Here is a 26279-nt window from a genome sequence, read left to right as displayed (position 1 = left end):
TTCTATAGCCTGAAATTGTATTTATTTAAGTATGTATTAGAAAATCAGCAAACTTTACTACCATGCCAACAAAATAGTCTCTGCCGGAATTATTTTATTATAAACTATTGGCTTGAATTATTACGCAGACATTAACATCAAGCAAGTAAGATGCATTTTTTGTTTCTCGTTTAATGAAATGTTGGGTGATTTAACCGCTGCATAACTTATTAGCTTATAATAGTTTTTTTAAATCTTTATTTTCAATGTATAGCTGTCAGATAAATGTAGCAAAAAAGAGTAAAAAGTACAGTAGTGTGAAGTAGTACTTAAAGAAACTAAGTATAGTTTCTTTCCCCCACTGACAACAAATATGAATATATTGTGTTTGGCAATTAATTGTGTAGTTGATTGTAAGATTTTGGTATCTTTTAAAGCATGTCTCAGTTTACGCTAAACCTGCTTTCTGTAGCCTAAAATTAAAATAAATTGTGTTTTACTTAAGCAAAAGTATGCAAGTTTAATCAGCAGAATTTACCACCATTCCAGCAAAATGGTCTCTGCTGGAATTATTTCACTATATACTATTCTTGTTTAATTAAATGTTAGGTGATTTAATCACTGCATAACACATTAACTTATTATAATTTAAAAAAAGCTTCATCCCCAATGTATAGCTGTCGGATAAATGTAGTAGAAGAAGAGTAAAAGGTACAATATTTGAAGTAGTGTGAAGTAGCACTGAAAGAAACCTGTACTCAAGTACGTACATGTACTTAGTTACTTTCCCTCACTGACAACAAATATGAACATATTGTGTCACACAAGCAACACCTACGGTATACTATCAAGATTCAAGATTCAAGATTCAAGCCCTTTATTGTCATTGTGTAGTACAACGAAATTATACTGTGACAATCCCATAGGTGCTAAAAAAGATAATATAATAAAAAGGAGAGATAGTGCAATATAAATATAAAAAAATATAAAAGATAATACAATATAAAATATAAAAATACAATATGTATATTGACGAGATTACAGTTTTGCCAGATTATTGCACAAAGTGTCCTTCAGATAATTATATAATTATTGCACAGCATCATATAATTATTGCACAGAGTGATCAGCATGTTTGCACATTGCACATATCCGTAACAGTAGATTTACAGTACTTGTATTGCAAAAGTGACACAAAAGTGACCGTGTTATTGCACGTTTACATTGCATGTGTTCAACTCAGACAGAGCAGATGTCAAAGTTCAGGAGGTTTATGGTTTATATCCTTCAATAGTCTGTGTTAAATAAGATAAGATAAAATAAGATATTCCTTTATTAGTCCCGCAGTAGGGAAATTTGCAGTGTACAGCAGCAAAGGGGATAGTGCAAAAAACAAGATGCATCAGCTAACAGTAAAAAAAAGAGCTAAACAAAGTGTAACAAAATATGAACCATTTAAATAGAAGGAAGTATAAAAATAGGAGCAGTATATACAGTATTGACAATAAACAGACTATTAATTATTATATTAACTATTAATTACACAAATTATAAATAATACAATAAAAAAAAAGTCTTTTTTTGTGAACTGTTGAACCATAAAGTTGGGGTTTTGTTGGGAAACCCCCACTCAACAATTTATCCCCATGTATAAAATATAAATTCCCCCAACTCAGAAATTCCTAACCACAGACAGAAAGTATACATCCTAATTTCCCTGACGTCACGATAGTGGTCACCTGGGATGCGCACGACGAGGTGCGCGGTAGTGAAACTCCGCTTGCTTTCACTTCCTCATAGCGAGGTCACGTCTAATAAACACATCTCTTTGATAATCACTGCATTTCTCCTGCAGGCGGTGTTCACACCCAAGACTGACTGAAACTACAGACCGGAGGAGAGCTGGCTGTAAGCTACTAAAAGGTAATTATTGAAGTTTTGCAGTGGTAGTTTATCAAGTAACTTTTTGACGTCATGTGAAATAGCCATGCTAAGCTAACGTTAGGTCAGATTACATTTTCGCAATCGCGTTTACTAAGCAAACACTGCAGCTGGAGGACACTGATCAAAGTCCTACCCGACTGTCCACACCTTACACCTTAGTGGCCTACTTTGAACTCACCGTATTGCTTTAGATTCGTGTGATCACCGAGCCAAAGCAGTGTGTGTTTAGCTAGTTAGCAGAGGTGACAGCTGTCAGATGTTTGCTTTATTCGGTGTGTTTACCAACCTGAAACTATTGTTGTTGTGTTGCTATTGTTTAACGCAAAGCTGCGAGACCTTTCTGGAGTTTGCGGGGCCAGTTACGTTACGGTCCAACCATTAATATATATATATATATATATATATATGAAGATAGTACCTGGATATGGGAGTTATGACCTGCAATCACATGGTTAAACACCTTCTGTGTCTGTGCATAAAAACTCACATTTATACATAAACGTTGCTGTTTTCTTGAAAGAATGTCGACTGATGACTGAAGTTCAAGGATCAGAAGCTGCTCCCCTCAATAAAGCAAACAGACAATAGATCAATAGTTGCTTAATCAGTGCTGATATACTGTGTGTGGTTGCAAGTTGTTTCTGCTGTGGGATGAAGTGTAACTTAAAGGGACATTTTATTTGTTTTGTAGCTTCAAATACAGTTTATGGGAAAACAAATACATATTTTAGAGTACATACGATATTTTTTTGTACCTATATGCTGGGCTTGAGTCTGCATACGTTAAGTACAATATACTAGGGATCGACCGATTATCGGCCGATATTCAGCATTTTGCCAATTATCGGTATCGGCATTTTTTTTAACCGATAAAATTAAGTGTAAGTTCCAATAAATATCCCAATCCTTTATGCCGAAGTTGCAGGAACACCACGATCTTATGGTCTATTTATATGCTGACAAGCATGTCTAGTTTACCGGTTAATCAGTGGAACTGAAACTTGCTTTAGCTGCTGATTTGCGAACGTAATATTAATCGCCTGTATGAGTTGGTGTTTTTACATGAACGTTTACATGAAAAACATGAGCTGATGTGGAGCGTCGTAGACCTTGAATTTTTTACACTTTATAAAACTTCAGAGATATTGTTTATTTATTTATTAAAATGATCAGTTAACTTTATAAGAAGCTGTGACCTCCCTGCACTTTTTGTTTTAAGATAATGTTGAAAAATTCTCTTTTAATTAAACATATGCTTTAATGCATTTCAATGAAGTTTTGTGTTATTCACATTTTTGACACCAAGATTTAAATTTTTACTGCAAATGTATATCGGTTCAAAATATCGGTTATCGGTCTCCTTGATTACTAATAATCGGTATCGGTCCTGAAAAAAACATATCGGTCGATCCCTACAATATACAGCTGAGAATACTACATAACCTTGGGCTATGTGACAGCAATACAATGGTGACAAATTAAAGTTCCACCCTCTGGGAAAATATGTACACATTGGGGTGTGGTATGCCTCCCGTGGTGTGTTGCAACATAATTTGTGTGACTAAAACACACCATGTACCTTTGCTTTGAGTGTATGCCTGACTCAAGGATGAGTTATTATAGTTGTGCTTTGGCGTGGTGTCTGTTGTTAGGTTACTGAGCCGTAGACAATCCTGAGTCTCTGGTGCCCATCCCCTCACATGGAACATCCAGTGGCTCCATGTGATCGCAGTCTGGCTGCTTCTCTTAAAGGCACAGTGACTCTCTAAGCCCAGATGTGCTAATCAGCTTTCTGGTGCGAGACAAATTTATTAGGGGTCGGGCAGCAGCTCTGCTCTTGTTTATGTCAATAATCTTCTTCTTTCTTCTTTTTCTTCTTCTTCTTCTAGAGGTAGAAGAAGAAGTAGATGTAGTGTGGTAAATTGCAGAATTTTTGACAGGATTTTGAATTCTATCCTCATGTGAACCATTGCAGTCAATGGAAATAGAGCATCTTTAAACATCAGTTTTGTTTGTTATTAAGATAAATTACAGACCTCTCTGTGTTGTCTTGATGAAGTGCACAAATTCTCAGAATTGTCTTGATAACTGAATTTTTGACACAAGTTTGAAATCTGCTTTCACATGCAACCCTTGCGATTGCCTAAGTCATAGTGTGAAGTCATAGTGTTCTAATGCCTTAAAGGTTAAAGATAGTGGACCGTTCTGTGTTTCTCATTTGTCTTCCTCCTCTTCCTTTTTTCATCTTCCTCCTCTTCTTCATCCTTCTTCTCTTCCTCCTCAAAATGCCTGGCCTTGACCCACAGCTGCACAGCAGCTATAATTCAATTTAAATTGGCTACTTTTCGACCCTGTGAAATAAATTTAATGTGTGTATATTATGTGTATTGTAGGCCGTTGGCTACTTTTTTTTTTTTTTACTTTTTCCTATGTTAAATGCTCGTTGGTGTTGACGAGGCTCTGCAGATCATAGCTGGGTGAACCAAAGGATGAAACCTCAGTTACATTATTAGACATTTAAAAAAACTCTGTGATTAATATTGCTGCCGCTATGAAAAAAAGATTATTGTTATAATGTGAAACTATTTTTTGAAAACACTAAATCCCTCTGTGTAGCATTTAAAGGCAAACATTTAATATATAGTTTATAACCGACTATAATGTAGTCATGAGCAGTAAATGTTAAGTGTAGCAAGAAGTGCTTAACATCAAAATGTATATACACCTAACATCATATTTGTTCTTTCTGTTTTGTCTACTTCAGTCATTCTTCCATCATTAGTCCACTCAGCAGTTTCCTGCCTGGTTCCATCATGTGTGATCTCAGACAAGATGGCAATTTGGAGGCAGACCACATGGCTGACTTTTCCCTGATGAACAGCCGCCTGGACTCATTCCGTGGCTCCAGCCTGGCCCAGCAGGTACCAGCGGACAGATTGGCCCGGGCCGGCTTCTACTTCACTGGCCACGCCGATCGTGTCCGTTGTTTCAGCTGCCAGAAGACTGTGGAAAACTGGTGCAAGGGAGACACACCTGTAGAGAGGCATAAAGAGGTAATCCCAACAGTAATGAAAAACTAACTGGATTTAACTTTTTTGGTTTCATCCTGTTCTAAGTAGCTAAATCATAATTTCCCAATTATTACAGGTTTCCCCATCATGCCGGTTTCTCAGCTGCACCCACCGCACCAATTATAACCCGAGTTGTGATACCAGACTGACCAACGGTTCCACCTACAACGAAGAAGCAGAAGACATGGAATATCGTTTGAGAACGGGAGAGGTGGTTGATGAGTCCACCTACCCGATGGCCCCACACATGAGGAGTGAGGAGGCCCGGCTTCAGACCCTCTCTTCTTGGCCCCCTACTGCTCCCGTGAGACCCCGAGACCTGGCCCAAGCCGGCCTCTTCTACGTGGGGGAGAGCGACCGGGTGCAGTGTTTCTACTGTGGTGGCATATTGGGTGGCTGGGAAGCAGGGGACACCGCCTGGGGAGAACATGCCAAACATTACCCCTACTGCTTCTTCATCCTGGGGCACGATGTGGGCAACATCCCATACCAGGGGGATATGGAGGTGGAGGAGAGCGGCAGCAGACAACATGCAAACACTCGTGTCCCCATGGGGAGTTTGGAGGAGAGGCTTGGAAGCTTTTCAGGCATCCTGCACCCTATTAACCACGAGAGGCTCGCCAGAGCTGGCTTCTACTGCGCAGGTACAGCACAGGTGCAGCATTGAGAGACTTTGAGTGATTAAATGTTTTCTTGGGTATTTCGCAAGACGATATTGTGTGTGTCCTTGTAGGCTCTGGAGGGGACAGGGTGTTGTGTTTCCGCTGTGGTGGAGGTTTGAAAGGCTGGCAGCCTGAGGAAGACCCCTGGGAAGAACATGCCAAACACTACCCTGGGTAAGAACAACCATGATGGTCCCCCTTCTTAACATATATATACACAACTAAAAATTGTTCCTTTTGCCTTGGCATTTGATTCTGTTTTAATACAATATGTTTTTTTTAATCAGATGCAGCTTCCTGTTAGCAGAAAAAGGACAAGAATTTGTCAACAGCATCCAGCTACAAGACCCACGACGAAATGGAGCTGTAAGCATTCAGTGTTTGTACATGCACCTGAGTAACTGGGTTGTTAGTGACTTTGCCAAGTAATCTGATTTTGTAAACCTCATTTAATTTAAGAAACCAGATTTCCTTAATCAGCATATGGACTTAAGGAGTGAACACCTGATTTTCTGTCCAGTTGCTGATTTCTCAAACAATGTAAGGTGGTCGCGCACATCCGAAAACCGTAGTAGGCCGGTGCTCGACCAATAGAAGACAGCAATGAAAAACGCAGAAGAAGGTCCGCACACTGTAGCTCCTTAGAGTGCAATTTATTGGCACATCTTCGTAAGTGACGTTTCAAGCCCAAGCTCTGGCTCGAAACGTCACTTTCGAAGATGTGCCAAGATGAGCTACAGTGTGCGGACCTTTTTCTGCGTTTTTCAGTTGCTGATTTCTACCCACGTGTTTACGTGTAGCACATGTGCATGATGAAGACCCTGGAAAGCTAAAGTGTTACTGTGACAGCAGTGTGTTAGGATCAAAGAGAATTTCTCATAGTGGTGCTACTTTGTATCCAAAATATGGCTAAAATTGAAATAAATATCTTCCAGCCATATAAAGGATAAAACGCTGTCCTAAAGCAAGGATCACATGCCCCTATGTACTTTTAAAGCATTGTTGGAAAGTGTTTTCAGTTCAAAATCCACAGCCTTCGTTCTGTGTTAAAATGACCTAAGTTCAGCTGAGGCTAATGTGAGGCTTCAATAATCTGAATTAGTAAAACCAAGTACTGTAGATTTCTTCCAAAATTACTGTCTTTTTAGTACCAAACTTCGTCTTTGTGTGTAAACAAGGACAGATTTTGTCCCCCGTCTCTTACATTGAAATCGCTTTTAGAGGGGATCTCTTCGCAGCCTTTATGGACAGGAGGAACAATTACATTAGCCAATAACTCTACGTACATACAGTATGGGCATGTAAGACACACTTTAAAAATATTAACCTATCTGTTAACTGCAGTAATGCACAGTCCTGTGGCACATACGGTAATTTTGTTTTGTGTTGGACAAATTGAAAAATAACGCATGTTTACAATATTTAAATGATTATACTTAGTGCTGTAATGTTTGTTGTTCTTTGGACAAATATACATCCTTTGGCTATGTGGAAAAATGAGTAAACAAAGATGTTGTTACCTGTAAGTGATGTCCCTGAGGCTTTTGTTTTACTTGCATTATTTTTAAAATAACTATGACCATGTTTGTTTTCAGACTTCAAGTCATCAGAATGGATTTTCCGGACATGGGAATGGTAAACATTAACATTTCTTAATTTGATTCTTCTGTTTTCATGCCTCCATGCCGGCGACAGCCGTAACCAGAGGCATTATGTTTTCGTGTTCTCCGTCCGTCCGGTTCGTTCTTGTTCTCGTGATATCTCAGGAACGCCTGGAGGGAATTTCTTCAAATTTGGCAATGTCAACCCTGACTCAAGGATGAACTGATTAGATTTTGGTAGTCAAAGGTCACTGTGACCTCACGTCCATCCCACTTTCGTGAAAGCGATATCTCAGGAATGCCTGGAGGGAACTGAATTACATCTGGCACAGACATCTACTTGGACTGGAGGATGAACTGATTAGAATTTGGTAGTCAAAGGTTGCTGTGATAACTCAAGAATTCATATGCTAACTATGACAATATCACACAAATATCGAACTGGATAAAATGATGAAGTGATGACATTTTGAACAGACATGGATGTAAACTGCAACTTGACTGGTTGACGGAGGTATACAACCCTGAGGCAGTAATTCTAGTTTGAGGATTTAAGAATAATTTAAAACATCACAGTATACCGGTAACTAAATAAAATAACGTGACTGAATAAAACAAGTAGTTGTGTATGCTGATGTTTCCTCTCTGTGTTCAGAGGTGCTGCAGACTGCCATGGCTCAGAAGGCCATAGGGATGGGTCTAGAGCCCAGTGTGGTGGAAAAGACCATCTTGGAGAAAATCAGTAGGACAGGCTCAGCCTACTCCACCCTGGAGGCACTTATGGAGGATTGTCTCAACAACACACCAGACAGTGATGCTGCCAAGACACAGGAGAAAGGTACTGAACCCCTGAATGCTGAACCAGGTTCATAGCATAAACAAAATACTGTTATTGACCGCATAAAAAAAAAAGCCTGAGCAGCAGTGATTTAAATATGAGCAATCACATTTTTGATCTTTTTTTTCTTCCAGATGAGGACCCACTGGAGAAACTACGGAAGCTGCAGAGGGAGAGACAGTGCAAAATATGTATGGACAGAGATATTTGCATTGTCTTCATTCCATGTGCTCATCTGGTCTCTTGTAAGGAGTGTTCAGAGTCGCTCACCAAGTGTCCGATCTGCTGTGGAGCCATAACACAGAAGATCAAGACCTATATCGCCTAAGGGAATCACGGACTCTTGCCAAACTTCAATGCTGCTTTCTCACTATCGTTATAATATTGTATTTTAATATTAAATGTAGATAGCCTGTGATATATTTAAGGACCATGTTGTTTGTATGATTATGAGGATGAAAGAATGTGTACACGTCACAAGGAAACAATGTTTTCACAATCACTGAGATGGTACATAGCTGTTAATATCAAGATGGGATGATATTATAAAAAGCTGATGTTGATTTTATAGGTCTTTTAATGAGTAATGAAACTTGTAAATACACACTAAAGGATCATTTTGCCAGAGGTGCCTTTCTCTAGGTTTATGTACTTGTGTCTCGTTTTGTTATTTTTAATTTGGACATTTTTGACGGGGCAATTGAACTGGACATGGGATGTGATGTCAGTTGCTTTCATACACTTATGTATCCCGCTCATCTGTTTTGTCTGGTGTACTTATGGACTCAATTTTCTCAATGTGTGCTGCTCATGTATTGAAACTTATAGAGGTAGATCAGTAAATCCAGTAAGACTTTGCTTTATAACTGACAAAAATCAACTCTAATTTAGGGCCTGCAATTAATCAGTGTGGTGTGAAATTATTTTACCATTCCATCATGCAATCTGTTGTGTCATCAAGAGTGAATAAATTTGAATGTTTGGACTTAAACAATTTTCTTCTTTGATTATTATTACACTTTGTATTTTCTAACCACAACTGGTTGGATTTGGTGTTAAGAGGACACCAACTCAACCATGTCACCCACTTAGAAAGGGTTTGTTTGACTTTGTAAAATCAGTATCTGGAATTTTCTTTTTGCAAAGAGCTCCTGTAGATATTAATATTTCAAATTGGTAATTACAACAATATTGGGTTATGGGAGCAGCTTGCAGGCAATATCTAGATTAATTCTCTGCATTTCACTCTATATACAGTGGATAAATAGATAGATGGATAGATAGATAGATAGATAGATATGGTGTAAGGTGGCCAAACCAAAATATATAAGGATGAATTAAATTCCCTGTGTCACAAAAGGAATTCATACATTCATTCATTCATTCATTCATTTTAGTGATAGGGTATCTCAAATAGGTTAGTGGAAGAAAGCTTAACCGTGTGGTGGTCATGAGCATTCTATAGAAATTAATAATAATAATAATAATACATTTTATTTAGTGGTGCCTTTCTGGACACCTTACAAGGATCAGTATAAACATACACAGATAAAATAAATAAAAACAAAAGGACATGACAGAGACATATTTGTACAGACACGTATGATGGGTGCTGATGAGTACTATAGAGAGTAGAATTATTTAGAGAGAATTATCTTTTCTTTTCCCTTGTTCAAAATGAATGGGATTGAGATAGATTTTAAATCAGTATTTTACCGAAATAGTTCAGTTTAGTTTCTCATAGCGTGTCGCCAATGTTTCCCTGATTTGTGTGCCTTAGGGTGTTGTCTGTGTTTTATTTATTTAGTTTTTGTTTGTTTTGGGGGGGGTTTCCCTTTAACTACTTATGTTCTTTATATTTGCTTGTCTCCATTTTTTTGCCCTTAGTTCCTAGTATTGTCTGTTTTTGCTGATATAAAGAAATGAGGCATGATACACACCCCACAGAAGTCTGTATCACTGACATGCACATGCCTCCTAATAAAAATATTTGAAAAGTAGTTTCTCATAGCGTTTCTCTGTAGAAGAGAAGACAAAAACACATTCATAGAACAGAAGCGCCAGTCTCAAGGTGTAGTATCAAGTTCCCTGCAAAAGGAAATACCAGTACCAGTTTTACTTGGGAAAGGAGAAGGAAAAGCGGTGATTAAAAGGAAAGGAATGGAGATATGGCAGAAAAGATGGGAGGAGGACCAGAAAGGAAGGAGATATTTCAGAATAGAAAAGTCGGTCATAACAAAGAAATATAAAGAAAGGAACAGATAAGAAATCATCATAACAAGACTCAGACTGGATCACACAGGTCTTAATGGCATTTTAGCTTTAATGGGGAAAAGGAACAGTGACAAGTGTGGGGATTGTGGTGTTAAAGAAAATGTGCAGCATATCCTAATTCATTGTAAAAAGTATGAGGCTGAAAGACAAAGACTACAGGACCAAGTCAGAGAGGAGGGACGGGACTGGGATTTGTTGGGGATACTGGGAACAGAGGGGTGAGGAGTGTTGAAGGCACCAGGAAGGCTCTATTACTGTTCTATTAATGTTCTATTAATGTTCTTATTAATGTTCTCAAGAGACACAGGATTGGCGGGTAGAATTAAAGAGTAGCAGTAATGTGTAAAATGACATGATGTTACACACTCTTGTACAGTAGGTGGCGGTATGCACCTTAAAGTTGGTTGCCATCCGCCAAAAACCGAGAGAAGAAATTTCATTCTCAAATTCATTCACATAATACTAGACAGGTTAATCATCTTCACCTGCCTTTTTACAAAACAAAACTGTGGCCAGTACGCCCTCAGATATCGTGGTGTACAAATATGGAACACCAAAATACATGTTATCAAGAGCTCGTTATCCTTAGCACATTTTAAAAGGAAATTATCATCACATTTAATTCATGATTTCTAATTGTCTTTTGATATGTTTAGATGTATTTTCTTTTCTTCTGTACTGTTTTTTTGTATGTATTTCATTGATTTTATTGGATTGTTTTCCACTGTTTGGTTAGGTTTTTCTGCACATTTTGTGTACTTCTTGTTGTTGTTTAACTTTTGTTGTATTTTTTAAATTATGTTAGTTTAGATCTTTCTTCCTTTTTTGTTATTATTGTTTTTTTCTCCTGGGGTTTGGGGGAGGTCCTTTGTATAAGCTTGTGGAGCCTCTCCTGACGCATTTCTTGTTTGTTTTTTATTGACTGGATTTTTTTTGCAGTTTTATATGTGCAAATAAATAAATAGAAAAAGAAGAAGAAGGTGTAGTATGTATCAGTGGCCACTAGATGTCAGCTCATCATCGGTGTATCTAATGCTTGTATATAGTGGCATTAGCACCAGGATATTCCTCCTCCCAGGTGGGCGAAACAACAAACCCAACTACGGAGCAAGTGGGGTGAGAGAGAAATTAAGGTTATGATGATCTTTTCTTTTCCCTTGTTCAAAATGAATGGAATGCAGTGAGGGACAAAGAGCAAATGTACTACGGAGTATTAGGGCCACATTGAGGAAAAAAACATCTGAGATTTACAGAATAAAATCGTAATATTACGAGAAAAAAAAGTCTTAATATTACGAGAATAAAGTCATAACTGCGAGAAAAAAGAAAATAACATGTTAAATTACTACTTTATAATATTATGACTTTATTCTCATATTATTTTCTTGTAAACTTCTGACTTTATTCCCGTAATATTATGACTTTTTTCCTCGTAAACCTATGACTTTATTCTTGTAATATTATGACTTTATTCTCATAATATTATGACTTTATTCTTGTAATATTATGACTTTATTCTTGTAATATTATGACTTTATTCTTGTAAACCTATGACTTTATTCTTGTAATATTATGACTTTATTCTCTTAATATTATGACTTTATTCTCTTAATATTCTGACTTTATTCTCATAATATTATGACTTTATTCTTGTAATATTATGACTTTATTCTTGTAATATTATGACTTTATTCTTGTAATATTATGACGTTATTCTCTTAATATTATGACTTTATTCTTGTAATATTATGACTTTATTCTTGTAATATTATGACTTTATTCTCGTAATATTATGACTTTATTCTTGTAATATTATGACTTTATTCTTGTAATATTATGACGTTATTCTCGTAATATTATGACTTTATTCTCGTAATATTATGACTTTATTCTTGTAATATTATGACTTTATTCTTGTAATATTATGACGTTATTCTCTTAATATTATGACTTTATTCTTGTAATATTATGACTTTATTCTTGTAATATTATGACTTTATTCTCGTAATATTATGACTTTATTCTCGTAATATTATGACTTTATTCTCGAAATCTCAGATATATTTTTTTTCCAAATGTGGCCCTAATACTCCGTCTAACCATAGACCTACTACAATGATAAATAAAAATGAAAATGTTAACAATAAACAGATATTCATTTCCATGTTTCTAAATCCACAGGGAGCCACTGGAGAGGAGCTAAAGAGCCTCAGGTTGCAGACCCCTGCTCTAGCGTTTCCCTGTAAGAGAAGACATTCACAGACCAGAAGCAGCGCCAGTCAGTCTCCAGGTGTAGTATGTATCAGCGGCCACTAGATGTCAGCTCATCCCCGGTGTATCTCTCTCTAATGCGGGTATATAGTGGCCGCTAGGTGGTAGCTCTGCACCAGGATATTCCTCCTCCCAGGTCGTCGAAACAACAAACCCAACTACGGAGCAAGCGGGGTGAGAGAGAACGTCCGAAACCGCCTCTGACCGCGACTTTTAAACTCTTTTTTTACACATTTTGTCTTCGCATTCACACGGAAGCTTGTGTAAGAATAGTTAAAGTTACACCTCTGCTGGGTACTTCATTTCACAACAAGGTAAGTTAGCTGTAAAATGGCGGAGAGCTATGTGGAAGTTAGTTGATTAGTATTTTGCTAGCTCCGGCTAGCTCCATAGAGGAGCCTCCACAGCGCGCGGCTGCCTGGCTGCCTTCAACCGTCGCCGCTCCGCTAGCTCCATGGCTACACGGCTACTTAGCAACCACCTGCATTTGTCCGTTGGGCTCAGGCAGTAACGCTTAAATGTTCACTACGTAGCTCCAAAAGAAGCGTGTTATTATCCCAAACAACTTAAGTTGCACTTTATATATTTGTAAACAAAGTGTTTGTTGCTTATGCAATATACGGTTACTGGAACTCTCCCGAGCCAAGATGGAGGACGCAAGGACGTGATGTTTTTTTAAGGTAACGTTAGCATGTAGCTGTTAGCATAGCATAGCTAACTAGCGGTGGTTGTTATCAGCTCCTTGGGGGTTATATGTTGGGGGTTATTTGTTGGTATTTTCGGACAAGCATTGATCACGACTGGTGTGTAGATAAAAGGTAGTTATTGTGCTCGGAAACAGTGAGTGAGTAGCGGTATTGTGTAGTAGCCCATGTTAGCATGCGGCTAGTACAGTAGCGTTGTTTTGTTATTATGGTTCCAAGTGGGATAGCGCTAGAAAACACGCGCTTCTCCATATATAACGAAAAAGACACATGTTTTGTCGTCTTTATTCAGTAAATAACAGTGTGTTCGCACCCTGAGTAGTGCATGCTTACTTGATCAAATGCAGAGGGAAAAAGACGCCAAAAACAACCCCCTTAGCTATCGGTGCTAGCAGCAGCACCGGTGTCAATTTTGACAGGAAGCCGACGGAGAGCGCAGTCGCGCCGGCGTGGTTGGAGGGAACCGAGTCGGTGGATTGTGGCATGGTTGTCTTGCAGGAATCCACCACTGTTGGGTTGCAAAATATCAGGTTTTTTAGTTAAAGCTCGTCTAGTCTTCGCTTTGAAAGTAGCAAGTTTTATGAGATAACGCTGAGAGATTTGGCGCCACTTTTTTCAGTCTACACCCCATAGAAATCCCGTCGTCTTGTCATGCAGTTATCTCCCCCTCACTATCAAGGAAATAAGATTATTATTAAATCAATAAATACCCCCAGTTAAATGAAAAAACTCACAAAAGTCGTAACTACATCATGGAAAGTGGTAATGTTGCATGGCTCTACGTTAACTGTTTTGAAGGTGTCGATCATTGTATATTCATAAAAATGTGTGCTTGGTAAGATCCACAAATTTGGGCACATGTGGTGCCATCATGTGCAGGATATTGTTAAGAGCGAATCCCACGACTGACGTTACATTAGATGTGTTTATCTGACAATCTCCTTACTACTCATAAACCTTACTATATTATAATTTAAGAATAAAAATGACACACTTTGTATGTCATCACTGCGCGTACGAGGACAGAAAGACGCACCTACTGCACCCAGAGCGGGCATATGATGGGTGGAGTTAAAGTTTGCCTTTTTCAGAACTGAAAAGACAGTCATAGGTGTGCTTTTATTGTCTTGACTTCTAAAGAAGCATTTCTGAATTATGAAAATCAGAATACTACATTTAAATGTTACCTATGCTACCTTTCCTTTTGATGAATGTGCCACTAATTTACACATCACAACCATGCAATAGTTTTGTCTGTGGCCTGCAGTATCTTGTTGATGTTGATACTGTCTTTTGATTGGTTTGGGTTTGTATGGGGCGGATAGGGCAGTGCCATATTTGGCCATTGAGGAAGACACTCCAATGTTCATCGCGTGACGTCTGTAAACCAAGGGGAGCAGAGAAAGAGAGGGAGCCAATGGCTAGACAGCTGAGCGTGACAGGAGCATTAGTGTCCGCCCACTGTTACCATGTGAAACCGTTTTTTTTTCTCCCTGAATGGCATCAAAGAAACATTTGCACACTACAGAGGATGGGATTTCTGCAAACATGTACATATTTGATGTTTATAGCATTTATTGTGTCTGCTGTGTTGAAATGCACATGTAAACTCTATAAATTACTGTTTCACATTCTAGGTCACATGCGACCTCTCCCGTCTTGTATTTTCTGAGGATCTCAAGCCAGTCATAAGTTGAAGTTATCCAGAAGATGTTACAGAAATGATAGCAGCACCAGAAATACCCTCAGAGTTCACCTATACTCAGTAAGTGCTTGTGTCCACTTTTAATTTGCTATTAAGGTTGATATGAATTCTCCAATCTAATATTTGCTTTTGTTTACCAGTGATACAGACACCCGATTCTCTTCAGACACAGACTTCTCTGAGGATCTAGATGGAAGGAGTGCAACCCCAGCTAAAGGAAAGGTATATAAAGCAAAAATGTCTCTCTGCCCTTTGCCTGGATCAGGATACTCATGTCATATAACACAGTATTGCATCTGTTAGTTATAGATGTTTGTGACATGCGTGTAAAATTAGCTTCGTCTTCTCACACTTAATAATTCCTTACAATCTTCTTTTCTGTTCTAGGGTGGAAAGAAGGGGAAGAAGGCCGCAGGGGAGAAAGGCAAAGGAGGGAAGGGAGCCGGCCGGATAAATGGCCACCACCAAGAGAATGGCATGGAAAACATGATGCTGTTTGAGGTGGTGAGGCTGGGCAGGAGTGCAATGCAGGTATGAATGCCACACGCTAAAAAATTGCTTATTCAGTCACATGAAAAAAACTGATGGTCTGCATTCTCAATTGATTTTTTAAAAATGTGTCTATCCCTCTTTTCCTGCAGTCTGTCGTTGATGACTGGATCGAGTCTTACAAACATGACAGAGATGTTGCGCTACTAGATCTCATCAATTTCTTCATCCAGTGCTCGGGATGTAAAGGTATGTGTGTGTCTGTTTCAGGTATCTCACTCCTTTTAAACGCATTGAGGAAAACATTGAATCTGTGTGTCCTATAAAACACTCACACGTATTTGGTACCCGCTCGGTTGGTCTTCTTGACTGTTTAATAAATTGTCTTTTGTCCAACCCCTCTTTGTTTATCAGGTGTGGTCAGTGGAGAAATGTTCCGGAACATGCAGAACTCTGAGATCATCCGACGAATGACAGAGGAGTTTGATGAGGTACCTTCACTTTTTCCAGTGTCATCATTACCATATTCACCATAAATCTCCTAATTGTTATTTAAGATTAAATATCAAATTTAGAATTATTTGATTTGCCAAGTTTTGTCATTGCATTTACTGACATTCTTCCCTCTGTGGCCCCTGTAGGACAGCGGTGACTACCCTCTAACCATAGCAGGACCCCAGTGGAAAAAGTTCAAATCAAGCTTTTGTGAATTCATCGCGGTGCTAGTGCGCCAGTGTCAATACAGTATCATCTATGATGAGTACATGATGGACACAGTCATATCCCTTCTCACCGGACTATCAGACTCCCAAGTCCGAGCCTTCAGACACACCTCAACACTGGCAGGTGAGATTGACTGTGTCTCTATTTATGTGTGTGCGTGCGTGTGTGTGTGTGTGAGTGAGAGGTACATTTGAATGTCGGAGCTGAATTGCAGTAATTGGCATGTTTTTTAAGCATACCGAGTTGTTAGCTGTGTGGGAAAAGTAGGCAGTTAGGAGGAATCTGGGGGCTTGTACTGCACTTTTGGATAAGTAAAGCAAAACATCTTTTTCTGTAGTGTTGTAGGTAAAGGATAGAATGATCATAACCACTGATAAATCCACCAAACACACAGGTGTTTTCACGTATTTTGCCTGATCCTTTTAGTTTTGTTGCACCTGTAAAAGTGGAATAACCTCCACCTTTATCATTGGCTGTGTACAAAAAACAAGCAGCATAGGTGGATTTACCCGCTAAAATACAGTGCCAAAGGCTCCCAGAGGGGCAGACATGTGTTCTACAATAACCCGAGGCATGCAGAACATGCAGCCAATATCATTTATGCAGCAGCATTATACATTTTTAACAATAGTCATAATTAAGCAGGTGGTGGGTGGTGTGACCACAAAACATTCATGTAATGTTCTGTCTAGGAAACCATCTTTGTTCTTACCTGTTGGCGAAAACTGTAACATGCTTTGGTTGTGTTTATGTTTTGATGTCGGCACTGGTCTTGGCTGCCAGGTTGGAGCTGGTTAGTTTCTGCAGAGCTATTTTAGATGGTTCCCTGTGTAATAATGATTTCTTACTGTGCCTAGACGAGGTTAAGTGTATAAGGGACGCAGCTAAAAGTGGACAGATTTGTATTCTTAGTTTATTGAGTTTGTTTACCTTGTATAATTTCCAACATAGTCCCATCTAATGTTTTATTAGTTTAATAAAAGGGTAGTAAATATTTCTTATTTCCTATATTTCTTAACCGTGGTTCCCCACGGATTACATTTTATCCAGGTGTTCGTTTATGTTGCAAATCCTTGACACTATAGACAGTAACAAAGTGTCAAGTCAGATAATCTCACACATTAGTGTTGTGCATGGATTTTTCTTATTCCTTGATGTTACTTGTGTTTTTGGCAGCCATGAAGCTGATGACAGCCCTGGTGAATGTAGCTCTAAACCTGAGCATCAACATGGACAACACGCAGCGCCAGTACGAGGCAGAGAGGAATAAGATAGTGGCCAAAAGGGCTAATGACAGGCTGGAGCTGCTTCTGCAGAAACGCAAAGAGGTAAGGCTGGCCACATGGCTATTTGCTGCCTTTGTTTTTAAAATACCTTTTACCCAAGCTCATTCCTTTTGCATTTAGTCATGCATACACATTGGATGATTCAAATTCTGCAGGTGATTTTGAGCAGTGATTTAGTGGTAAATTTGGCAGAAAGTCGCAACAACAGACCCTCTATGTAGTGTGCGCTCACTGTGATATGTATGCACTGCTCTTTTTTTATGTAGTATAAATGCCCATACAGAGTTGTGTGGAAAACGATGAGTTTCACCGGTATTAGCGTTGAAGCAGAGAGGGTGATATCCACTGTTAGTAACAACACAGCAGAGGGCTCCGTGTTCCCCTCAATCCAGAATACATAGACCAACTTCTGTTTTTCAGAAGATATTCAGCCAGTGATGTCTGTCAGTAAATTGCACTTTCCTTTGTTTTATTTTCATGTAGGCAGAAGACCTCAAATTAATGCAATATTTTTTTTCATATAAAGCCAGTTTTTTTTTCCAACCACTTTCCTATGCTGTCTTCTGTTGTTTTTTTTTAAATACAGTAATTTTAATTAAGACCAGTTGACTTAACTGCCAGTTCCCTCCCCCAGTGAACAATAAATAAGGCAGTTTCAACACCCACTACATCGGTTTAGCTTGTCATATTGGAAGTGTCTGACTATGTTTTTACAGTCATGAAAAGTGGCTGTTAAAGGAAAATAGGAGTGGGTTGTGTAATTTAAGATTCTACTGGACATCCCATGTGATTAGACTGGTGTGAATTTTCACACCAGTATATGGTCTGGAATGTCTTTGTATGAAGTCTTGGGTTGCGTCTGAAATTCCATACTAACATGCTAATTCGTACACTAAAACAGTATGTGAGATTTTGAGTCGATTTGTCGAAACCTTAGTATAAAACCAATAGTATGCAAATTGCATTATATTTCCAATGAAATATTACAGTATGCAAGCACTGGACACTACGCTGTCATATATAGCCCACAATGCAATGCGGTAGTAATGAAAATATTCATAACAGACGTTGGCAGAGATTTCTGTAACGTCAATAATGCTTCAATTTAAGTGTAAGTATAAGATTCCACTTTGCTATAGACGTAATAAATTTTCTAAAAAATAGTTCCGACTTTATGATTCTCACAAATCATTGTTTGGTCACATGAGGCTGGCACGGGTTACCATGGTTACGCATCTCCAACTGGCAAGGAGGCTCTTAGGAAGTGGTAATTACAGTTCATTGCGTCCAAAAAGATACATGCTACTGTTTACTCACACAAGTATGTTGAACAATGGTACACGTATTGAGTATGTAGTGCATAGTGTGCGTAGTGCATAGTATGCGATTTCGGACGCAGCCTTGATTTCCCCATCTGGTAGTTTAATGTTCCGCAGGAAGCCCTCAGAACCAAGTTCTACCCAATATCATCGTCTGTCACAGATCATTGCCTAATGATCAGCCCCATGGCAGCTTTTCTTTTTGTACGCAATTCATGACAAGAATGTGAGCCTGAATTCAATAAGAATTAATAATTGAAATCAGAATTGATAAAAATATAAACCTGGTCCAACCTGCAGGTTACATCTTCCTACATAACATTTTATAAGGCAAATCCAGAAATCCAGCTGCAACCAAACTAACCAGTCACAGTAACGTGTAAGAGTAAATAATTGTGAATTACTCCATCTTGTGACCATAAATCTGCTCCATTTTTAGAACCGCAACACCTCTATAGGTGATGGACCCACAGTGACTGTGTTACTGCTGAGTGTTATTCAGCTAGGATTGTCCGTTTACTGGGTTACATAACAGCAGGTCCCACCGGGCATCCATCTGTTAGTTCACTGGTCAGCCACACCACAGCATGGTGACATAGTTGGCCGTCACACGTGTTGTTATGCTAACGATGCCTCCTGGTCACCTCTTACTGTAGCATCCTAGTCAGTTAGGCTTTATGTTTGACCAAATACATTTGCTCACATGCTTTCTTCTGCTCTTCATTTCAGCTCCAAGAAAATCAGGATGAGATTGAAAATATGATGAACGCAATATTCAAAGGAGTGTTTGTTCACAGATATCGGTATGGCTTTACTTAATACACATCTATTATGACGAAATGATGACTTTGATACTGGTTGTTGATGCTGTTATATAAAACTTCTTGTATTCTGTTTAACAAATAATGATTTCATGTTTTAACAGTGATGCGATAGCAGAAATCAGGGCGATCTGTATAGAAGAGATTGGAGTGTGGATGAAACTCTATAGCGATGCCTTCCTCAACGACAGCTATCTGAAGTATGTGGGGTGGACGATGCACGATAAGGTGGGTTGCAGGAACACTTCTTAAGCTCTTTCTTTGTTTAGATTCTTTAAAGCTCCTAGAGTATTCACTTCATTTTCCCGATCAGACCTCTTCTCAGGACTGTGTGGACGTAATTGATTTACTCTCCTGTTAGTTTTGTTGCACCTTTTAGTAGCATAACTGTCATTATTTTATTATTACATGAAGGTTGGTGATGCCGTTTAATTCCCAGTTCAGCTGTGCACAACATCAGTCTGAGCAGATGTCTAATCAGCCAGAATAAGTGAAAACACCTGTGTGGGTGTGCACGGCTGTTAAAGGCACAATCAATGACTCGGTTGTAAACTAAGTGTAGCCACAAATATTCAGAACACAAGGTTGAAGCCGGCTGTTACTCCAGCATTGATTTACACGTCTTATAGGCAATCAAATAGAAAAACAGGCGATTCTTAGTTATTCATGTTTTTCCAGATTTGTTTATTTCAGTTCGTTTTGTAAACACAGTAGAAAAACTGGTCCATGCACCGAATAAATGACTGTTTTCTAACTCTGTATTCCAGCAAGGCGAGGTACGTCTGAAGTGTCTGACAGCGCTGCAGGGTCTCTACTACAACAGAGAGCTCAATGCAAGACTGGAACTCTTCACCAGCCGCTTCAAGGTCAGCACCACCTGCTGGACAATTTCAACACAACAGCTCCAACTTTATTGTTTCACACTCATACAGCAACAAACACTGCACACATACTCTGTGGATATATATTTGTGATTGGACTGACATAATTTCACTTACTAATCAAAATGAATCATTTTGTCCAAATAACTCATTAAATCTGTTGTCTCTCTCTTTGCATAGGACCGTATTGTCTCCATGACTCTTGACAAAGAGTATGACGTTGCAGTACAAGCAATTAAACTACTCACTCTAGTCTTGAAGTAAGTGGCTCTGTTCTTGTTGGTATTTGATTTGTAATGGTCCCAACTTCCACGTTTTTTCCACACACCACTGGTGCGTCCTGGTACACATTCTTCAAGAATTACATAACGTACATATATGCTGCTGACCACTACTTCGGAGCTTAAGTTGACTGACTCTTTCTGTTTGTCTCTGCAGTAGCACGGATGAGGTGTTGACCCCTGAGGACTGTGAGAGTGTCTATCACTTGGTCTACTCGGCACACAGGCCTGTCGCCATTGCAGCTGGAGAATTCCTCTTTAAGAAGTACGTCAGACTAAATCTTTCAAATCGTATTTATCACTGAACCGAGAAGCATAGAATGAGTTCAGCAAAATTAATGTAGCGACAGGTTGGGGAAGGAGGGGAAAGTGTTTTACCACAGTTTAGTGGGAGTTTAAAGAGTAACTTAGTTTTTGCTGACCTCCAGTGGTTTAAAGACCCAGACACACCAAGCCGGCGGTCGGCCGTCGGACAGTTTGGGGCCGACGGTGAGCGTCTGTCTGCCTAGTTTTTGCGGTGTGTCCCGCACAGTTGGCTCTAGTCTGCCCGCGTCGGAGGTTTTACGGCTGATTCAGCATGTTGAATCGGCGTCGGTGAGAGAAATCACTCCGATTGGCTGCTCAGCTTGAACGAATCAGTGCACAAGAAGAGAAATGGAAGAGAAGCAAGCAAACAAGTAAAGTCAAGGGGGCACACACCAGAGGTAAAACTTTCAACCAGAGAGGGCAGAAAAACTGCCTGGTGTTAAGCTACTCTTTAAACTCTTTAAGATGTTTCTATTACAATACAAATGGTTGGAAAAACCCCACACATTCAGTATGTCTGTGTGCATACAAACCAAACTTTGTAGCTTTTGCATCACTAAGTTTTTCTCATGTTCAGCTAACTCCAATGATTAAGATTAAGTTGCTCAATGACCGGTTTCATTTTACAAGTCAGTCAGTTCTCAGCTTAGTTTATGAGTTTTAATTTCGCAGGGCCATGGCTGCTTCTAAGAAATGCAGTTGCAGCATTATGCGGGTGTTGCTTTTGTGTGATACCCAACTAATGATTAATATTCTCAAAGGTTGTTCAGCCAGCGAGAACCAGAGGAGGAAGGGGCCCCCAAGAGGAGAGGCAGACAAAGCCCCAACGCCAACCTCATTAAGACCACTGTCTTCTTCTTCCTGGAGAGTGAGGTATGTCATCAGGCTGTTTTACTTTACTGTCGCACACAGGCTACAGTTTCTGTCTTTATTGACAGCATGTAAGCCATTGAACCATCCGTCCTTCATTGGTCTGAACATTTCTCTCCGTAGCTCCATGAGCACGCGGCCTACTTAGTGGACTCTCTCTGGGAATGCGGTCCAGAGCTACTGAAGGACTGGGAGTGTATGATCAGCTTACTGTTAGATGACCCATTGCCAGGAGAGGAAGGTACGGCACCGGTTTCTTGCAAATCTACTTCGCTTGTGTTTCAGAGCACAAACGTGATACAGACCATGCTGATTGTTTTGTGTTTTTTTTTGCAGCTCTTACAGACAGACAAGAGACCGCCTTGATTGAAATCATGCTGTGCACTGTTCGCCAGGCTGCTGAATGCCACCCACCTGTTGGAAGAGGCACAGGGAAGAGGGTAAGAGTGGCTAACACACTTTAAAAGATTGGTTAAAGGATAATTCAGGTTTCTTTCTGACATGGTATGGATTGTCCCGGGTTTGCCATCATGATGACAATTACATTGAACATTGATCACTTACTTAACTTTAGAGCCAGGTCTGTGCAAGCTGAGTCCAAAGACTGTTCAAACATGTCCTTTAAACCGCACTTGCACAGATAATGTCTTTAGATAACTGTGATCCAACCATTATAAATGCTTGTAGTGTATTTGGTTGTGTTTCATCCTTTTGCTTTCTTCTTTGCTTTGTCTGACAGCAGTGTTTAAGACATTTTTCAAAGATAAAAGGATTGGTTTTTCGACACATGATTGATTGTATTTGTGGGAATGTATAAGATAAATAAGTTAGATTTTTGGAATCGGTTGATAGTGGTGAATGTACTGCAATGTTTTGTGCTTGTGTTGACACATTTGTGATGTCAGGTTTGAGATAAACCTGCAAAAATATTTCTGGATAGTCTGCTACCAGTAGAAGCTTGATGTGTAGCTATTTTCCCTCTGGAGCATTAATCTTGGCTTCATCTCACAATCTAATAGCCATTACGATGTAGATGTTAATGTGCTGAACTGACACTTTTTATTTCTTATTGGATTAAACTGTTGGATTTTGCTTTGGTCCTTAAATGTATTTGAAAGCTGCGCTACTGGGTCCATTTTAATTTACTTTGGATAATGTTAAAAGACCGGTTCTTGGTTTTCCACAGTAAAGCTATCCCCAAAACACACTAAAAACCTGCCACAAGGAACATGTCCCTGGTGAACTGCAGCTACATACGTCTCCACAAATGTGACAAAATCTGACGTTAACTTGAAATGAACCATAAATAATCTGGTCGAAGAGTAAACTTTACAAAAAGTCAAATATTAAAGAGTTGACCTTTTGCATGCAGGAATGCAAACTAGTTGTCTAACTTGCTGCATCTATGATCAGGTGATGACGGCTAAAGAGAAGAAGACTCAGCTCGATGACAGAACCAGAATGACAGAGCTGTATGCTGTGGCTTTGCCCCCTCTACTGGCCAAGGTTTGTTACATCCACTCTATGTTCTGAACAAGCACTGAGCTCTGAGAGGCTGTTGGCTTCAGCTGTGTATTGGTCAATCAGAAAACATCATGATGTTGAATGTTTGTTCTGCAGTACGCTATGGATTCAGAGAAGGTGACTAACTTGTTGCAGCTGCCTCAGTATTTTGACCTGGAAATTTATACCACAGGACGTCTAGAGAAGGTGAGACACTTATCGGAAAACACCAATCATATTAGGAAAAATTGGATCAGTTTACATAAAGATAAAACAGTTTATCTTTCTCATTGACTGATGTCTCACATGATGTGTCACTCTTCTCTCTAATCCAGCACCTGGAGTCCCTGCTGCGGCAGATCAGGGAAATTGTGGAGAAGCACACAGACACTGAAGTTTTGGAGGTCTGCTCCAAGACTTACCATTCCCTCTGCAATGAGGAGTTCACAATCTTTAACAGGGTGGACATTGCCCGCTCCCAGCTACTGGATGAGCAGGTGGACAAGTTCAACAGGCTACTGGAGGATTTTCTACAAGAGGTAGGAGTGACAGGATGTCAGCACTCCTAAACATGCATGTTTTTACTCATTGCTCTTTTGGTAAAGTGGGCCTAATCCTCTTACAGCCAACAACTCTGCCGCTTAATATTATCACCGCCATGTTTGCCTTCTGTTATGCATTGTTGCCTAGACCAGTGGTTCCTAACATGGGGGTCCTGACCACCACTAGGGGTCGCCAACGCTTCACGGGGGGATCGCAAAGCCTTCTAAAGCCTCATCCTGCATTACAAAATTATGCAGTTGAAACAACCAGAGAACTAATGCAACAATGGCCAAGAAAACAGTGAATTTGTAAAAAAAAAGGAAGCCTATTAAGTATGTATGTTGTTAAAAATAAAAATACATGATATAGACAAAGAATTGTATTTAAAGTCCCTAAAAATAACAGGAAAACTCATCTCTGATGCAGTATTCATAGGGAATTTGCTCGAAAATCATCCAAATTGCTCGTTTTACACAAACCTCCTGCAGTTATTGCATTCACTATTTAGGTTAATTGTACTGTTTAACACGACCCCATTTGAAGGCGCCAATAATATGAAATATCCATACAATATGTCACTTAGTCAGGGGTCGTTAGATTACTCACTGATATAAAAGGGGTCTCTTAAGGAAAAAGGTTGGGAACTACTGGCCGAGACCGTTCTTGTGGCTGCCTCCTTACATAAGCGCTCAAATTGTCTGAGCGTGTGATTCACCGGCAAATGAGACTTCCAGTCTCAAACTGTGATGGATTCATTTAATTTCAAAAGTTGTGGTGCAATGTGTCTTTAATGTTTGTGTTTGGCTATATTTTTCTGAATAATTGGAACATACCTTCCAGGGATGACATGCTGTATATGTGAAACAGTTTGAGAAAATCTTACCGAATAGTCGGTGACAAAGCTTTTCAGATACTTGTCAATTTTATCTGAAGAATCTGAAAACTTGCATTTGAATCCGTTCTAGATGGCTCAGTCTTTATCAGATGAGTAAACAACTTGATACATAAAATTTAAGACTGTTGCAACATTTCTCTTTCCAGGGTGAGGAGGCTGATGAAGATGATGCTTATCAGGTTTTGTCAACTCTAAAGAGGATCACAGCTTTTCACAAGTATGAAATTTATTCTTTCTGTTTCTTCATTCACTTTCCCCTTTCACGTCTCTCCTCTTTACAGTTAGAACAATAATTTACCTGTGATTCTGTGAACATTTGTCTGAAACTGACGGAGTCTTTCTTAAATCTGTTGCAGTGCACATGACCTGTCGGGGTGGGACCTGTTTACCAGCAACTTCAAGCTGCTCAACACAGGCATAGAGAATGGAGACATGCCTGAGCAGGTTATTAAATATACGCACGCACCAAGTGAAGTTTTATGACTCAACAAATTTTTGTGAATAGTAATGAATATTAACTCATCTGGGATTGATTTTTTTTCTTTCTTCTGGTGAGCAGATAGTCATCCACTCGCTGCAGTGTACCCACTATGTGATCCTGTGGAATCTGGCCAAGACATCGGAGGGCAGCTCCAGAAAGGTGAGGTCTCCTAAAGCCAACTGCATCGTCCCTATTCTGCACTGTTTTGAAGAGAATTGGATAGGTGTAAATGTGAAGTTAAAAACATTTCTGACTGTGTTTTGAATCAGGATGACACGGTGACCCTGAGGAAGCAGATGAGGGCATTCTGTATGATGTGTCAGCGCTACCTCACCAACGTCAACACAGCCGTCAAAGAACAGGTGACACAAACACGTGCACAACAAATCTACATATGTAGCAGCTAGCGAAAGGATATAAGATTTTATTGCGGACAATGATAAAAAACACTCACAATAAGTTGATCAATGTGAATTTCCTTTATCGGGATGATCGTGAGTATCATCACAAGTGACTTGAAAAGGCCGTCGAGCTCGCTATTATGGTACAGAAGTGAAAAATAGAGCCTGATTTTTGAAAATACAGGAATTATCATGTATGAAATAACACACACACAATGTTGCTGTTTGGTTTATCCTGTCTTTATGAAGGGGGGCCTTATTTATGATTGTTTGTTTTTCACTAAAAAAGGATGTTCACTAAAAAAAAAAATGTGTCCTATCTGTGATGCAATAAAAATATTTGTTTCTTAACAAAATGTTAGGTAAAGTGATTCAAATATGTTTTGGTGCCATTTTAAGAGTTAATCATATTTTGATGATTATCTGGATAA

At 39.2% G+C, this 26279-nt stretch overlaps 2 protein-coding genes across 3 annotated transcripts in view; both read left to right on the top strand.

The window, feature by feature from the left end:
* The first annotated feature begins 1725 nt into the window (after positions 1-1725).
* xiap (X-linked inhibitor of apoptosis) lies at positions 1726-9086 on the top strand. Its single transcript, XM_074648048.1, has 8 exons — positions 1726-1902; positions 4688-4976; positions 5071-5638; positions 5728-5830; positions 5944-6022; positions 7252-7291; positions 7913-8095; positions 8230-9086. The coding sequence occupies exons 2-8, from the start codon at positions 4737-4739 to the stop codon at positions 8421-8423; spliced, it is 1407 nt and encodes a 468-aa protein (XP_074504149.1). The 5' UTR covers positions 1726-1902; positions 4688-4736; the 3' UTR covers positions 8424-9086.
* Positions 9087-12752: 3666 nt separating this feature from the next.
* stag2b (STAG2 cohesin complex component b) overlaps positions 12753-26279 on the top strand; it is a 31411-nt gene continuing 17884 nt past the window's right edge. Inside the window, exons 1-23 of one of the 2 annotated variants that reach the window (XM_074648044.1) lie at positions 12753-12954; positions 14982-15109; positions 15190-15271; positions 15437-15580; positions 15691-15787; positions 15953-16029; positions 16180-16384; positions 17438-17589; positions 19596-19669; positions 19792-19915; positions 20455-20553; positions 20749-20828; positions 21007-21114; positions 21917-22028; positions 22149-22266; positions 22362-22465; positions 23439-23531; positions 23646-23735; positions 23864-24067; positions 25113-25183; positions 25323-25410; positions 25526-25606; positions 25717-25809. In XM_074648044.1, the coding sequence (XP_074504145.1) occupies positions 15066-15109; positions 15190-15271; positions 15437-15580; positions 15691-15787; positions 15953-16029; positions 16180-16384; positions 17438-17589; positions 19596-19669; positions 19792-19915; positions 20455-20553; positions 20749-20828; positions 21007-21114; positions 21917-22028; positions 22149-22266; positions 22362-22465; positions 23439-23531; positions 23646-23735; positions 23864-24067; positions 25113-25183; positions 25323-25410; positions 25526-25606; positions 25717-25809 (2340 nt within the window). In that variant the 5' untranslated portion in view covers positions 12753-12954; positions 14982-15065. Of the gene's footprint in view, positions 12955-13181; positions 13321-14981; positions 15110-15189; positions 15272-15436; positions 15581-15690; positions 15788-15952; positions 16030-16179; positions 16385-17437; positions 17590-19595; positions 19670-19791; positions 19916-20454; positions 20554-20748; positions 20829-21006; positions 21115-21916; positions 22029-22148; positions 22267-22361; positions 22466-23438; positions 23532-23645; positions 23736-23863; positions 24068-25112; positions 25184-25322; positions 25411-25525; positions 25607-25716; positions 25810-26279 lie in introns of those variants that run through there. The other variant, XM_074648045.1, reaches the window with a different exon arrangement.

The sequence above is a fragment of the Sebastes fasciatus genome, chromosome 10 (assembly GCF_043250625.1).
Source record: "Sebastes fasciatus isolate fSebFas1 chromosome 10, fSebFas1.pri, whole genome shotgun sequence".
In the NCBI taxonomy this organism is placed as follows: Eukaryota; Metazoa; Chordata; class Actinopteri; order Perciformes; family Sebastidae; genus Sebastes; species Sebastes fasciatus.
The sequence above is the reverse complement of the archived record's forward strand: the minus strand, read 5'-3'. Positions and strand labels throughout refer to the sequence as shown.